Raw genomic sequence first — 15891 nt, 5'->3', positions numbered from 1 at the left:
GAGGTGGTGGAATCTCCTTCCTTAGAAGTTTTTAAGGTCAGGCTTGACAAAGCCCTGGCTGGGATGATTTAGTTGGGGATTGGTCCCGCTCTGGGTAGGGGGTTGGACTAGATGTCCTCCTGAGGTCCCTTCCAACCCGGATATTCTATGATTCTATGATTCCTCTGCATTAGCCGGCCAGATTGCCTGAAATGTCTCAACATTTCTTTCAGTGGCAGCATCACATCAGCAGCTGCACAAGAGACAAGAGCCCCTAACCCCCGAGAATGGAGTTCAGATACCAAGGGGATGAGACTGGTTTAGACTGAACTGCGAGGCAGCACGATGATATTGCAGCATTAATTCACACCAGGAATCCCTACAGTGCAGGGCAAGAGCAGAACTAAAATTCAAGCCTTTGGGGAAATGAGGGAATAGATTTCTTGCTTCCACCCGTTGCTAGGGGCACAGTTCCAATAACTTTTGCTCTTGCCCTGTGTGAATGATTTGCTATGCAACATTTCATGAAATCTGTTGCATTTCCACTCTGTAGCCCTGGGTTTGCCTTCGGCTGTAACACTAGGGTACAAGTGTGAAATTCAGCTTGCGAGGGCTACATCTACACTCCAGCACTTAGAGCAGCACAGCCGCGACGCAGCTTGTTGTGGAGATGCTCTAAGCCAGGGGTGGGCACACTTTTTGGCCCGAGGGCCACATCGGTGTTGCAAAACGGTATGGAGGGCTGGGTAGGGAAGACAACCCCCCCTGCTCCTTGTCCCCTGACCACCCCCTCCTGGGACCCCCGCCCCAACCGCCCCCCAGGACCCCACCCCCATCCAACCCCCTCTGCTCCCTGTCCCCTACTGCCCCGACCCCTATCCACACCCCCGCCCGCAGACAGGCCCCCCCGGGACGCCCATGCCTATCCAACCCCCCCTGTTCCCTGACACCCCCCCCACCAGAACCTCCGCCCCATCCAACCTCCCCCTGCTCCCTGTCCCCTGACAGCCCCTCGCCCCCCTGGGACTCCAACACCTATACAACCTCCCCCTGATCCCTGTCCCCTGACTGCCCCCTGGGACCCCCAGCCCCTTATCCAACTCTCCCCCTCCCCCCGCTCCCTTACCATGCTGCTCAGAGCAGCAGGAGCTCGCAGCCACACCACCCGCACTGCTCAGCAGAAGTGGCGGGCCACAGTGCTGACTGCGCGGTGCACTGAGGCTGCGGGGGACGGGGGACAGCAGGGGATGGGACGGGGGCTCAGGAGCTGGGCAGGATGGGCCCACGGGCTGGATGTGGATCGCAGGCCGTAGTTTGCTCACCTCTGCTCTAAGCTGATGGGAGTGAGCTCTCCCATCGGTTTAATAACTTCTGCTTCCGCCAGAGGCTCTCTCACTGACATAGTGCTATCTATGCCAGGCTTAGTTCGGTGTAATTTACATTGCTCAAGCATATGGATTATTCACACCCATGAGTGACATAAGTTATACTGAAGTAACCTTTAGCCTAGACAAGATCTGAAAAAACTTTCAGGATGTGGTGCCAATATATATAATAGGGTTTGATCATTGAAGGTTTTGGCAAGATCATGATAAACTGTCAATTAAGAATCAACCATCAAAAACTAGGGGTGTCAAATTTCCAGAAATTTTGAAGGCAGGGGGGAAAAGCAGGTTTTTTCAGGGGAGTTCTGGAAAATAATAGAAATGTTGGGAAAAAACAAAATATGTGCAGTAGTTACTTGCTTATCAAAGCTAAACTTTATTTACTTTTTTAAGAATGAGAAATGTATTATCTATAATTTAGTTAGTACATCAAAAGTTCTGTTTGGTGTACTTACGTAAGCAGAGGCTGAATGAGCTCTCCCCTGACATCTAGTGGTGAGCTGTGGAAAAGGACTTCATGAGCTGATCTTGTTTGCCCACCCACCCTGCCTAGGTGCTCAGCATGATGGGATTGCTTGCCCAAATGGTCACTTTTGGCTGGTGTTGGATCCCCAGTCTCCTTCTTATTGGGGCAGGAGTAACAAAGGGTTGTTATCCTTGTGTGAATCAGGGGCAGCAGAACTGTACTTGGGATAGTGTGATTTAGGGACTCACTCTCAACTAAATGGCACTTGCTAGGCAGGATACATGGGGTCCAAAGCCCAGTGAGTGTGGATAGGTACTTGTGCTTGGTGGTATGGGCTCCAGACATCACTTGACCTTGCCTCTCTCCACTGTGTAATAACAGAGCTAATTTAGACTCAATTGAGAGTCTTGTCATATGCAGAGCTGAAATCACTGAGAGCTAGGTCTGAGCATTAGACCTGCTTTGGGACAGTGTCTCTGATGCAAGAGATTGCCCAGTGTGCACCAGCAATGAGGCTCCCCACTAACAGCTGGCATCACTGAGAGCTGTGTTAAGTTGTGGGACCTGAAGACAGCCAGGTGGCTTGGCAAGCGGCTGGCAGGGTGGCCAGCAGAGAGGTGTGGTGATTGGCCGGCAAGGCAACCAGTGGAGAGGCTAGCAGGGAGGCGTGGAGCACCGATCAGCAGGGTGGCTGGCAAAGAGGAGTGGCAAGTGCCCAGGCAGCGGAGCGAGTGAAGTGCCTTCTTATCCCCCCTCTACCCAAGGCAGGAGGTGAACTCTGCAGATGTACCTCTGGACTCTGGGTCTGCACTGACTTAGGACAACAACTGTGAATGGGGTGCAGAGAAGGGACAGGCATGTTATAGGTACCTTTGGTTGCTGGACTTAAGAACCTGATGGAAAAGGACACGCCCAACTTATTGGGGATCTGTCTTTTGCTTATGATGTATGTTTATGAACCCTGTTTGCGGTGTTTTCCCAAATTAATGCTGGGTTAGTTCCCTCCTTTTATTAAAAGTTTCTTTTCCACACACAGACTCTGTGCTTGTGAGAGGGGAAGTATTGCCTCTTAGAGGCACCCAGAGGGTGATATGTAATTGTCCCAGGTTACTGGGCGGGGGCTCGAGTGGGTTTTGTGTTATACTGTTGAAGAGAAACCCCTAGATATTGAACCCAACCCTTGTTGCTGCCAATTCCAACTGGCAGAAGGGTTACACTTTTTTATTTAATAAGTAAAATTATTTAGTTTTTATCTGAATAATAATGACAAACATATCTAGTATTAGGGATAGGGTTGCAGCTGCACACTAAGGTGAACAGAAAAAAATATATAAAAAATTGAAAATAGAAAGCCTCAATATTGTTGTAAACAAAAAGGAACGTCATGTTCTTTGGGCTCAGAAAAATGGATGTAAATAGCACTCACCTGACATTATCATGCAGACACAGAAGAAATTCATATTTGTAGAGAAAAGCCCAGAAAACTAACGTTCATAATTTAGTTAAAATACAATATTAAGGACCAACAGTAAATTTGTATATATATCCAAACTTTATATTAGTAACACCAGATTCTTTAATAGTGCATTATCATATATGCCATAAGTGTTAAAATTGTAGACATAACGAGCCATCCGATGAACCAGTATAATATAATTTAAACAGTTGCTAATGTATTCTGGGAAATGCTAGCATAGCTCAGATTTTTCCTTCTTTCCTTTCTCTTTCAGTGGTCATTCTGAGAGAAACCTGGGCAGCAGTGACCATGAGATGGTCGAGTTCAGGATCCTGACACAAAGAAGAAAGGAGAGCAGCAGAATACGGACCCTGGACTTCAGAAAAGCAGACTTTGACAACCTCACGGAACTGAATGAAGGAGGCAACCTAGTGACAGAGGATGTGGAAAAAGCTAATGTACTCAATGCTTTTTTTGCCTCTGTCTTCACGAACAAGGTCAGCTCCCAGACTGCTGCACTGGGCAGCACAGCATGGGGAGTAGATGGCCAGCCCTCTGTGGAGAAAGAGGTGTTTAGAGACTATTTAGAAAAGCTGGACGTGCACAAGTCCATGGGGCCAGACGTGTTGCATCCGAGAGTGCTAAAGGAATTGGCGGCTGTGATTGCAGAGCCATTGGCCATTATCTTACAAAACTCGTGGCGAATGGGGGAAGTCCCAGATGACTGGAAAAAGGCTAATGTAGTGCCCATCTTTAAAAAAGGGAATAAGGAGGATCCGGAGAACTACAGGCCAGTCAGCCTCACATCAGTCCCTGGAAAAATCATGGAGCAGGTCCTCAAGGAATCAATTCTGAAGCACTTAGAGGAGAGGAAAGTGATCAGGAACAGTCAGCATGGATTCACCAAGGGCAAGTCATGCCTGACTAATCCAATTGCTTTCTATGACGAGATAACTGGCTCTGTGGATGAGGGGAAAACAGTGGACATGTTGTTCCTTGACTTTAGCAAAGCTTTGGACACGTTCTCCCACAGTATTCTTGTCAGCAAGTTAAAGAAGTATGGGCTGGATGAATGCACTATAAGGTGGATAGAAAGCTGGCTAGATTGTCGGGCTCTACGGGTTGTGATCAATGGCTCCATGTCTGGTTGGCAGCCAGTATCAAGTGGAGTACCCCAAGGGTTGGTTGTGGGGCCAGTTTTGTTCAATATCTTCATAAATGATCTGGAGGATGGTGTGGATTGCACTCTCAGCAAGTTTGCAGATGACACTAAACTGGGAGGAGAGGTAGATACACTGGAGGGTAGAGATAAGATACAGAGGAACCTAGACAAATTAGAGGATTGGGCCAAAAGAAATCTGATGAGCTTCAACAAGGACAAGTGCAGAGTCCTGCACTTAGGACGGAATGATCCCATGCACCGCTACAGATTAGGGACCGAGTGGCTAGGCAGCAATTCTGTAGAAAAGGACCTAGGGGTTACAGTGGACGAGAAGCTGGATATGAGTCAACAGTGTGCCGTTGTTGCCAAGAAGGCCAATGGCATTTTGGGATGTATAAGTAGGGGCATTGCCAGCAGATCGAGGGACATGATCATTCCCCTCTCTTTGACACTGGTGAGGCCTCATCTGGAGTACTGTGTCCAGTTTTGGGCCCCACACTACAAGAAGGATGTGGAAAAATTGGAAAGCGTCCAGCAGAGGGCAACAAAAATGATTAGGGGACTGGAACACATGACTTCTGAGGAGAGGCTGAGGGAACTGGGATTGTTTAGTCTGCGGCAGAGAAGAATGAGGGGGGATTTGATAGTTGCTTTCAACTACCTGAAAGGGGGTTCCAAAGAGGATGGATCTAGACTGTTCTCAGTGGTAGCACATGACAGAACGAGAAGTAATGGTCTCAAGTTGCAGTGGGGGAGGTTTCGGTTGGATATTAGGAAAACTGTTTTCACTAGAAGGGTGGTGAAGTCCTGGAATGCGTTACCTAGGGAGGTGGTGGAATGTCCTTCCTTAGAAGTTTTTAAGGTCAGGCTTGACAAAGCCCTGGCTGGGATGATTTAGTTGGGGATTGGTCCTGCTTTGAGCGGGGGGTTGGACTAGATGACCTCCTGAGGTTCCTTCCAACCCTGATAGTCTATGATTCTATGAAAATATTCCAGGTAACAGTTTCTTTTCAATTTTTCCCATACAAGGCTTTTTTTGGGGCGGGGGAGGGAGAGGGGAACAGAAAAAAACCCTATTTTTTCCCCAAATTTTTCTAGTTTTTCCAGACCCTCATCTCTCTATCAAAAACCTCTTACAAGGTGCATATGGAGCATGCTATTAATCCTATCACTCTCACACAGGACAGCTGTTGGCTGTTTACAGCAGGGCAGCATTTGATGTGAACTTTCAGGCTGTGAGACAAGTCACAGGACCCCTCTCTGCAAAGAACAGGAGTAGGTCTCTGAAATGCAGAATGAGAGACAGATGAGCGAGTGACTGAGGTTTCTGCCTGCCATTGAGAAAGCAGCACGAGCAGTGACAGAAGCCAACTGGCCTTCAATAAGCTCACATATAAGTGAGGAAAACTGATGCAGTTAATGTCAAGAAATGTGAAGTTGCTGTTTTTGCTGAGGTTTAAGAGCAAGGTCCTGTAAATCTCTTGCAGACTTGTGTAATTATTACTCTTGTAAGCAGTGCTACTCACATGAGAAAGCACTATTAATGTAAGGGTTTGCAAGATCAGGCCCAATGCCATGCAGTTGGTTCTAGTTTTTCTGCGTAAACAGTCTTATTACTTGTGGCACCTTAGAGACTAACCAATTTATTTGAGCATGAGCTTTCGTGAGCTACAGCTCACTTCATCGGATGCATACCGTGGAAACTGTAGCAGACTTTATATATACACAGAGAATATGAAACAATACCTCCTCCCACCCCACTGTCCTGCTGGTAATAGCTTATCTAAAGTGATCATCAGGTGGGCCATTTCCAGCACAAATCCAGGTTTTCTCACCCTCCACCCCCCGCCCCTCAAATTCACTCTCCTGCTGGTGATAGCCCATCCAAAGTGACAACTCTTTACACAATGTGCATGATAATCAAGTTGGGCCATTTCCTGCACAAATCCAGGTTCTCTCACCCCCTCACCCCCCTCCCAAAAACCACACACACAAACTCACTCTCCTGCTGGTAATAGCTCATCCAAACTGACCACTCTCCAAGTTTAAATCCAAGTTAAACCAGAACGTCTGGGGGGGGGGGGGGGGGGGTTAGGAAAAAACAAGGGGAAATAGGCTACCTTGCATAATGACTTAGCCACTCCCAGTCTCTATTTAAGCCTAAATTAATAGTATCCAATTTGCAAATGAATTCCAATTCAGCAGTTTCTCGCTGGAGTCTGGATTTGAAGCTTTTTCGTTTTAAGATAGCGACCTTCATGTCTGTGATTGCTTGACCAGAGAGATTGAAGTGTTCTCCGACTGGTTTATGAATGTTATAATTCTTGACATCTGATTTGTGTCCATTTATTCTTTTACATCTTTTACATCTTTTACATAAACCAGTCGGAGAACACTTCAATCTCTCTGGTCACGCAATCACAGACATGAAGGTCGCTATCTTAAAACAAAAAAACTTCAAATCCAGACTCCAGCGAGAAACTGCTGAATTGGAATTCATTTGCAAATTGGATACTATTAATTTAGGCTTAAATAGAGACTGGGAGTGGCTAAGTCATTATGCAAGGTAGCCTATTTCCCCTTGTTTTTGCCTTCCCCCCTCCCCCCCCCCCCAGATGTTCTGGTTTAACTTAGATTTAAACTTGGAGTGTGGTCAGTTTGGATGAGCTATTACCAGCAGGAGAGTGAGTTTGTGTGTGTGGTTTTTGGGAGGGGGGTGAGGGGGTGAGAGAACCTGGATTTGTGCAGGAAATGGCCCAACTTGATTATCATGCACATTGTGTAAAGAGTTGTCACTTTGGATGGGCTATCACCAGCAGGAGAGTGAATTTGTGGGGGGGGGGGGAGGGTGAGAAAACCTGGATTTGTGCTGGAAATGGCCCAACCTGATGATCACTTTAGATAAGCTATTACCAGCAGGACAGTGGGCTGGGAGGAGGTATTGTTTCATATTCTCTGTGTGTATATAAAGTCTGCTGCAGTTTCCACGGCATGCATCCGATGAAGTGAGCTGTAGCTCACAAAAGCTCATGCTCAAATAAATTGGTTAGTCTCTAAGGTGCCACAAGTACTCCTTTTCTTTTTACGAATACAGACTAACACGGCTGTTACTCTGAAACCAGTCTTATTACTATTCTCATTCTCAGAAGTAAAGTTTCAGGAAGGCAGAGGCTATTTGTCTGTTTAGCAGAGGCCATTTCCCCTCACAAGGTTGCATAGCTGAAAATATCTCTCTTAAAGTCTAAGGAGGGAAAGTTTGAGAAGATCAAAATGAAGAATGGAATCTTCCAAGTACAGCATTTGTTTGGCTTTGGGGATTTTGGTTTTTTTTTTTTTTTCCAATAAGTGACATTGATAACTGCATTTTACAACCTACCATTCTTGGGGCTTTGTCCCATTGATTCATATTGATTAATCTGTAAGAGCTCCATTCCAGCAAAGTGCATTCTTTAATATTCAAAAAAATGGTTAAAGACATAAATATATCAAGTTTAAAATGTTACCCCTTTACCTTCCCAACTCAAACCAGCTCTGGCAGCTCACACTGGACCCAAATTATTAGCAGTGTACGCCCATTACTACCTACACAAAACCAAATCCCAAAGAGAATTTGGGCTCTCTCTCCGATAAGACCAGCCACAGAAACTACATTCTTATTGTGCTCTCACACAACCCTTCTCTCTTTGTCATTACACACAAAACAATCCTGTACCCGGGCAGAGTCACGTGTGACAAAAATGAAGGAAAACTCTTCTCATTTTTTGTATTGAAGAAACCGAAATAATAAATTAAGGCCAACGTTTTCAAATGTGGGGTTTAAGGTTAAGCATAGATACCGTATGATAATACCAAATAAAGGTGCCCTGGTTTTCACTGGCCATGGATAGTATTGGGAGCTGTGGTGTTCAGCACCTTGAAAAATCTGGGGATTTTTGATTTTTCTTTACAGTAGTCTACGTATGAATTTTGGTGCCTAACTTCAGGTAGCCAGGTTGGAAAATGTGGCCCCCACCTAACCCTCATGGCATTTTGCACGCACACCACCAAGGGCAGGATCCGGGGAAAAGCCATTGTTTGAGCTCCCTTATATTTTCTTCTCCTTGCAAACGAGGCCCGAGCCCTCCTGTAGTTAACTTGGCACCTGTCTCTTAAAGGCTGTTTGTAAAAACAGTCAAGAAAACAATGCCAGCACCTTTGCCACAGTCAGACATCTTCCTTCTTACTGACATAAACTAGAGAAAGAGATTGATGTACAAACATTGCATTAAATGTAACACACTGCGTACAAATTGAGGTGTAAAATGTGATTAGTTGAAACAATAGTAAAGAATAAAATTGTCAAACACATAGAAGAACATAAATTGTTGCGCAAAAGTCAGCATGGTTTCTGTAAAGGGAGATTGTGTCTTACTAATCTATGAGAGGTTTCAAAGTAGCAGCCATGTTAATCTGTATCTGCAAAAAGAAAAGGAGTACTTGTGGCACCTTAGAGACTAACAAATTTATTTGAGCATAAGCTTTCGTGAGCTACAGCTCACTCAGAGTTCTTTGTGGGGGTCAACAACCATGTGGACAAGGGGGATCCAGTGGACATAGTGTACTTAGATTTCCAAAAAGCCTTTGACAAGGTCCCTCACCAAAGGCTCCCGCACCAAAGGCTCTTACGTGAATTAAGATGTCATGCAATAAGAGGGAAGATCCTTTCATGGCTTGAGAACTGGTTAAAAGACAGGGAACAAAGGGTAGGAATAAATGGTAAATTTTCAGAATGGAGAGGGGTAACTAGTGGTGTTTCCCAAGGGTCAGCCCTAGGACTAATCCTATTCAACTTATTCATAAATGATCTGGAGAAAGGGGTAAACAGTGAGGTGGCAAAGTTTGCAGATGATACTAAACTGCTCAAGATAGTTAAGACCAAAGCAGACTGTGAAGAACTTCGAAAAGATCTCACAAAACTAAGTGATTGGGCAACAAAATGGCAAATGAAATTTCATGTGGATAAATGTAAAGTAATGCACATCGGGAAAAAATAACCCCAACTATACATACAATATGATGGGGGCTAATTTAGCTACAACTAATCAGGAGAAAGATCTTGGAGTCATCGTGGATAATTCTCTGAAGATGTCCATGCAGTGTGCAGCGGCAGTCAAAAAAGCAAACGGGATGTTAGGAATCATTAAAAAAGGGACAGATAATAAGACGGAGAATATCTTATTGCCCTTATATAAATCCATGGTACACCCATATCTTGAACACTGCGTACAGATGTGGTCCCCTCATATCAAAAAAGATATACTAGTATTAGAAAAGGTTCAGAAAAGGGCAACGAAAATGATTAGGGGTTTGGAACGGGTCCCATATGAGGAGAGATTAAAGAGGCTAGGACTTTTCATCTTGGAAAAGAGGAGAGTAAGGGGGGAAATGAAAGAGATATATAAAATCATGAGTGGTGTGGAGAAAGTGAATAAGGAAAAGTTATTTACTTGTTCCCATAATTTAAGAACGAGGGGCCACCCAATGAAATTAATGGGCAGCAGGTTTAAAACAAATAAAAGGAAGTTCTTCTTCACTCAGCGCACAGTGAACCTGCAGAACTCCTTGCCTGAGGAGGTTGTGAAGGCTAGGACTATAACAGGGTTTAAAAGAGAACTGGATACATTCATGGAGGTTAAGTCCATTAATGGCTATTAGCCAGGATGGGTAAGGAAAGGTGTCCCTAGCCTCTGTTTGTCAGAGGGTGGAGATGGATGGCAGGAGAGAGATCACTTGATCATTACCTGTTAGGTTCACTCCCTCTGAGGCACCTGGCATTGGCCACTGTCTGTAGACAGGACACTGGGCTGGATGGACCTTTGGTCTGACCCAGTGTGGCCATTCTTATGTTCTTAGGAAAGCTTTAGATATTAAAGAAATCAAAGAATTTCTTAGCCCCAGATGATGACATGATATATCATTTTGCCTGAAGATGCTCACGGTGTGAGCAGCAAATAGAGCACTGAGGAGGGAAGAAGTACAATTGCATATCACTCTGTTGTGTCCAGAGAAAGGCACTATATGGTGTCATTCTGCAAGGAGGACTGAACTGTGTCACTCCACCCACAATAGTGTTTCCAGGGAAGCAGCATATTACAGAGTGTCTGCCCAAGGTAGCGTCCATCAAAGACGCTTTACAGCATCACCATGCAGAGTTTATGAGGTGGTGCAATAGGCTTCCTTATCGACCCTCTGCGGCATCAACTAGTGCTGCTGCTGCCAGGCTGGGGGCTGAGCCAACAGCAGGACTCCCACTGGTCACATCAGGAGCGTTTGAGGCTGGCCGCTATCCACTCCGAGGAGCTTGCTCCTGCTGCCAAACAGAAGATCCCAATTGTGCATCCTCCTGACTTATTCTATGCTCACTGTTTTGCCACCTCCCTCTGCCCAGTGCCGGCACCACATACTAGCAAAGCACTCAAAGGGAAGCCCAAGGAATACTGGTTCAAGTTCTCTAGGCCAATCACTGTTCCTGGAGATTCATTTCTGAAGCCAGGAGAGAGGTGCAGCAGTCCATGTCAATAGGAACCATTGTACCCTTCGTGCACACAGCATCCACACTCACTTACCAGACACTCGATCAATACTATACATCCTCTCCAGCTTTTTCCGACGCCATCCTGTCTCGCTGGGCTGGTGCTGCTCCAGGTCAAAGGAGTGCTGGGAGTGGGCTGCCAACCGAGCACAGGCTGGGCAGTCCTTGGAACCCTGCCGACTGCCTGCCCAGCCTTTGCAATGCCTGCCAATGTTGTGAGAGCTGCCAGCGCTCTGCAGGGGCTGGCCATGATGGCAATCCTCTCGGCCGGTGCCTTTCATCACCACCAGTTCCATGCTCTCGTTCTCATGGTCTGACAGCATCGGCCTCTCACCAGAGATAGTATACACCCGTGCCTTCGGCCCCTCACTCGGAATCTTCTCGGCCTGCTCCTCAGAGAAGCTCCTCTCAAACTTGCCATCTGAGATGACAGACAGCCTGCGCTTGTTCTGAGCTGCCTGCTGCATCTCAGGGGAGTCTTCATAGGAGTCCGCTAACAGGTGATCTGAAACAGAGGGTACACTTGGTATTTATCGCTTAGACCCTTGGCTTGCCCCAGGCCCTGACATAGTAGGTGCTTTGGAGCTGTAGCCTGTGTTATCTGTGTAGAAGGGGGAGAAAGAGAGGAGGGCAGATACACCTGTGAAACTAGGCAGTAGAATGTGTACCCATTGCCCTCGTAAATCTCGACAACTGGTGCTGAAACAAGAGGCATTTCTTGCAGTTATGCCTATTTTATTTCCTTGCAAACGTCCCAAACACAAGAAAGGGCTGGAAGCTGACAGCAGGGGAACCAACATCTTCATGATTCTGGTCTTGAGCTTGCAAATGCTTACTCCCTGGAACAGTTCTTACTCAACTGAGCAGGCCTATTAACTTCAACAGGGCTGCCCATCTAAATAGGGGCTACTTAGGTGAGGGAGGTTCGTAGGTATGGCCCCTGGCTTGAGGAACAAACACCAAAGGCATGCATGCACCCAAAAGCATGCCCAAACCTTTCAGCTATTCCCACAGAGCAGACCCCAGCAACGACCATGGGAGAGGGAGGAGAGTTGGAAGGGCATTCTGAATAATGGCATACAGATATGTACACACCATCCAACTTGGCTCTGGTACTGCCACAGTGCACATGGCTTCAGACTGTTCCCAGAAAGCAGGGATTGCCTAGGTCAGGTGTATAGACATGGGCATCCATATTTGCAGAGTGTATGTCCTCTGGACTCTGGGAACAAGCTATTGGTCTGGGCATTCTTCTTGCACTGAATTGTTTTCTGCATCTGTTATTTAAAAACAAACGGAAGGAGGGGGGAAGCATCAAAGATTTCAGGCCGATTTTCTGCATGCACAGCAAATCCAAAGAGGAGTCAATCCCCAGCTGCGATGGGAAGACCTTTTGTAGGTGACACCACCAGCAAGCAGTCATCATTGTTTGTAAACCATGTTTGCATCCTTACAGAAGCTGCACTGAAAGGAAGAAGCAATGACTCCTTGCATGGCATAAATGTAGCCAGAGCTGAGAGAGAGAGAAGCTCAGTATGTGGAGGGGAATTACAGATGTAATCTCCTTTCAGAGCACATGCAGTAAGTGAAATGCTAGGAAATCTCTGCATTATTCTTTGCACAGACCCAACAGCTGTCTCCACCCATCTGCCAGCCCCTTTCTTTTTTTTCCCCACAAGAGCTGTTTAATCATTTGGGGGGGGGGGTTGGGCAAAGAAGGTGCATTCCCTGCCAATTACTTTTTAATGAGTCCCCTAGCTGCTTCCCAACTGAAGGAAGGAGAAGCGCAAGGAGATATTAACATCTAACATGGACAATAAAAACCAAACCCAAACCTTTGCTTCATTAGACTTTTAATGAAAATGTTTCCTCTAGTGGCTGAGCTGTGATTAGAAAGAATCTCTAAAAGAGTTCAGGGCCGGGCCAGCCCCGTAACTACCCTCCAGAGAGTGCAGGAGCTGGCCTAGAGGAATGGAGTAGCCTTAGGACAAAGATTTGCTGTGGTGCATCTGCAAATAAGTCTGCTCCATTGAATCATCCACCCCATCTCCTCATCCCTACACTTGGCCCCACTTTCCTTCCCCCCATTGGGTCCCTCCATCTGACTGGGGGAGGTGGAGCAGCAAGACACCAGCGAAAGGAGCTCTTCAACTGCAGCCTTCCATTTCTTCTCCAGCTATCAAACAATAATAGAATACCATTTATTTTAAATATTTTTGGATGTTTACTACATTTTAAAATATACTAATTTCAATTACAATACAGAAAACAGTGTAAAGTGCTCACTTTATATTTATTTTTGATTATACATATTTGCCCTGTAAAAAAAATAACTTTTTTCAATTCACCTCATACAAGTACTGCAGGGCAATCTCTTTCTCATGAATGCTGAACTTATAAATGTAGAATTATGTACAAAAAAACTGCATTCAAGAATAAAACAATGTAAACCTTTAGAGCCTGCAAATCCACTCAGCCCTACTTCTTGGTCATCCAGGCACTCAGAAAAACAAGGTTGGTTACAATTTGCAGGAGACAATACTGCCTGCTTCTTGTTTACAATGTCACCTGAAAGTGAGAACAGGTGTTTTCATGGCGCTGTTGTAGCCGGCGTTGCAAGACATTTACATGTCAGATACGCTAAAGATTCATATGTCCCTTCATGCTTCAACCATCATTCCAGAGGACATGCGTCCATGCTGATGATGGGTTCTGCTTGAAAAGGGTCCAAAGCAGTGCAGACTGACACATGTTCATTTTCATCAACCGAGTCAGATGCCACCAGTAGAAGGTTGATTTTCTTTTTTTGGTGGTTTGGGTTCTGTAGTTTCCACATCAGAGTGTTGCTCTTCTAAGACTTCTGAAAGCATGCCCCACACCTCGTCCCTTTCAGATTTTGGATGGCACTTCAGATTCTTAAACCTTGGATCAAGTGCTGTAGCTATTTTTAGAAATCTCACATCAGTACCTTCCTTGCGTTTTCTCACATCTGCTGTGAAAGTGTTCTTAAAATGAACATATACTGGGTCATCATCCGAGACTGCTATATCATGCAGAATGCAGGTAAAACAGAGCAGGAGTCAATTCTCCCCTCAAGGTGTACAGTCACAAATTTAATTGATGCGTTATTATTTTTAACAAGCATCATCAGCACGGCTGCATGTCCTCTGGAATGGTGGCCAAAGCACAAAGGGGCATATGAATTTTTAGCATACCTGGCACGTAAATACCTTGCAACGCCAGCTACAAAAGTGCCATGCGAACGCCTGGTCTCACTTTCAAGTGACGTAAATAAGAAGAAAAGGAGTACTTGTGGCACCTTAGAGACTAACAAATTTATTAGAACATAAGCTACAGCTCACTTCATCAGATGCATACAGTGGAAAATATAGTCAGGAGATTTTATATACACAGAGAACATGAAACAATGGGTGATCAGGAAAGGTGAGCTATTACCAGCAGGAGAGCGGGGTGGGGGTGGGGGTGGGGGAGAGGACCTTTTGTAGTGATAATCAAGGTGGGCCATTTCCAGCAGTTGACAAGAACAGTAGGAGGGGAAATAAACATGGGGAAATAGTTTTACTTTGTGTAATGACCCATCCACTCCCAGTCTCTATTCAAGCCTCAGTTAATTGTATCCAGTTTGCAAATTAATTAAGCAGTCTCTCCTTGGAGTCTGTTTTTGAAGTTTTTTTGTTGAAGAATTGCCACTTTTAGGTCTGTAATCGAGTGACCAAAGAGACTGAAGTGTTCTCCGACTGGTTTTTTAATGTTATAATTCTTGACGTCTGATTTGTGTCCATTTATTCTCTTATGTAGAGACTGTCCAGTTTGGTCAATGTACATGGCAGAGGGGCATTGCTGGCACATGATGGCATATATCACATTGGTAGATGTGCAGGTGAACGAGCCTCTGATGGTGTGGCTGATGTGATTAGGCCCTATGATGGTGTCCCCTGAATAGATATGTGGACACAGTTGGCAACGGGCTTTGTTGCAAGGATAGGTTCCTGGGTTAGTGTTTTTGTTGTGTGGTGTGTAGTTGCTGGTGAGTATTTGCTTCAGGTTGGGGGGCTGTCTGTAAGCAAGGGCTGGCCTGTCTCCCAAGATCTGTGAGAGTGATGGGTTGTCCTTCAGGATAGGTTGTAGATCCTTGATGATGCGTTGGACAGGTTTTAGTTGGGGGCTGAAGGTGATGGCTAGTGGCGTTCTGTTATTTTCTTTGTTGGGCCTGTCCTGTAGTAGGTGACTTCTGGGTACTCTTCTGGCTCTGTCAATCTATTTCTTCACTTCAGCAAGTGGGTATTGTAGTTGTAAGAATGTTTGATAGAGATCTTGTAGGTGTTTGTCTCTGTCTGAGGGGTTGGAGCAAATGCGGTTGTATTGTAGAGCTTAGCTGTAGACAATGGATCGTATGGTGTGGTCTGGATGAAAGCTGGGAGGCATGTAGGTAAGCATAGTGGTCAGTAGGTTTCCGCTCTATGGTGGTGTTCATGTGACCATTGCTTATTAGCACCATAGTATCCAGGAAGAGGATCTCTTGTGTGGACTGGTCCAGGCTGAGGTTGGTGGTGGGATGGAAATCGTTGAAATCATGGTGGAATTCCTCAAGGGCTTCTTTTCCATGGGTCCAGATGATGAAGATGTCATCAATGTAGCGCAAGTAGAGTGGGGGCATTAGGGGATGAGAGCTGAGGAAGCGTTGTTCTAAGTCAGCCATAAAAATGTTGGCATACTGTGGGGCCATGCGGGTACCCGTGGCAGTGCCGCTGATTTGAAGGTATACATTGTCCCCAAATGTGAAATAGTTATGGGTGAGGACAAAGTCACGAAGTTCAGCCACCAGGTATGCCGTGACATTATCGGGGATAC

General features: G+C 45.7%; 1 protein-coding gene across 1 annotated transcript in view; it reads right to left on the bottom strand.

Annotated features, from left to right (window-relative positions):
* The window catches only part of NSMF (NMDA receptor synaptonuclear signaling and neuronal migration factor), an 83522-nt gene that overhangs the window by 40359 nt on the left and 27272 nt on the right, over window positions 1–15891 (bottom strand). Inside the window, exon 3 of the mRNA XM_073314110.2 lies at window positions 11054–11524. Coding sequence (XP_073170211.1) covers window positions 11054–11524 — 471 coding nt within the window. The remainder of the gene's footprint in view (window positions 1–11053; window positions 11525–15891) is intronic.

This window comes from Lepidochelys kempii, chromosome 16, assembly GCF_965140285.1.
Source record: "Lepidochelys kempii isolate rLepKem1 chromosome 16, rLepKem1.hap1, whole genome shotgun sequence".
In the NCBI taxonomy this organism is placed as follows: Eukaryota; Metazoa; Chordata; order Testudines; family Cheloniidae; genus Lepidochelys; species Lepidochelys kempii.
This window is presented reverse-complemented; position numbering and strand designations above follow the sequence as displayed.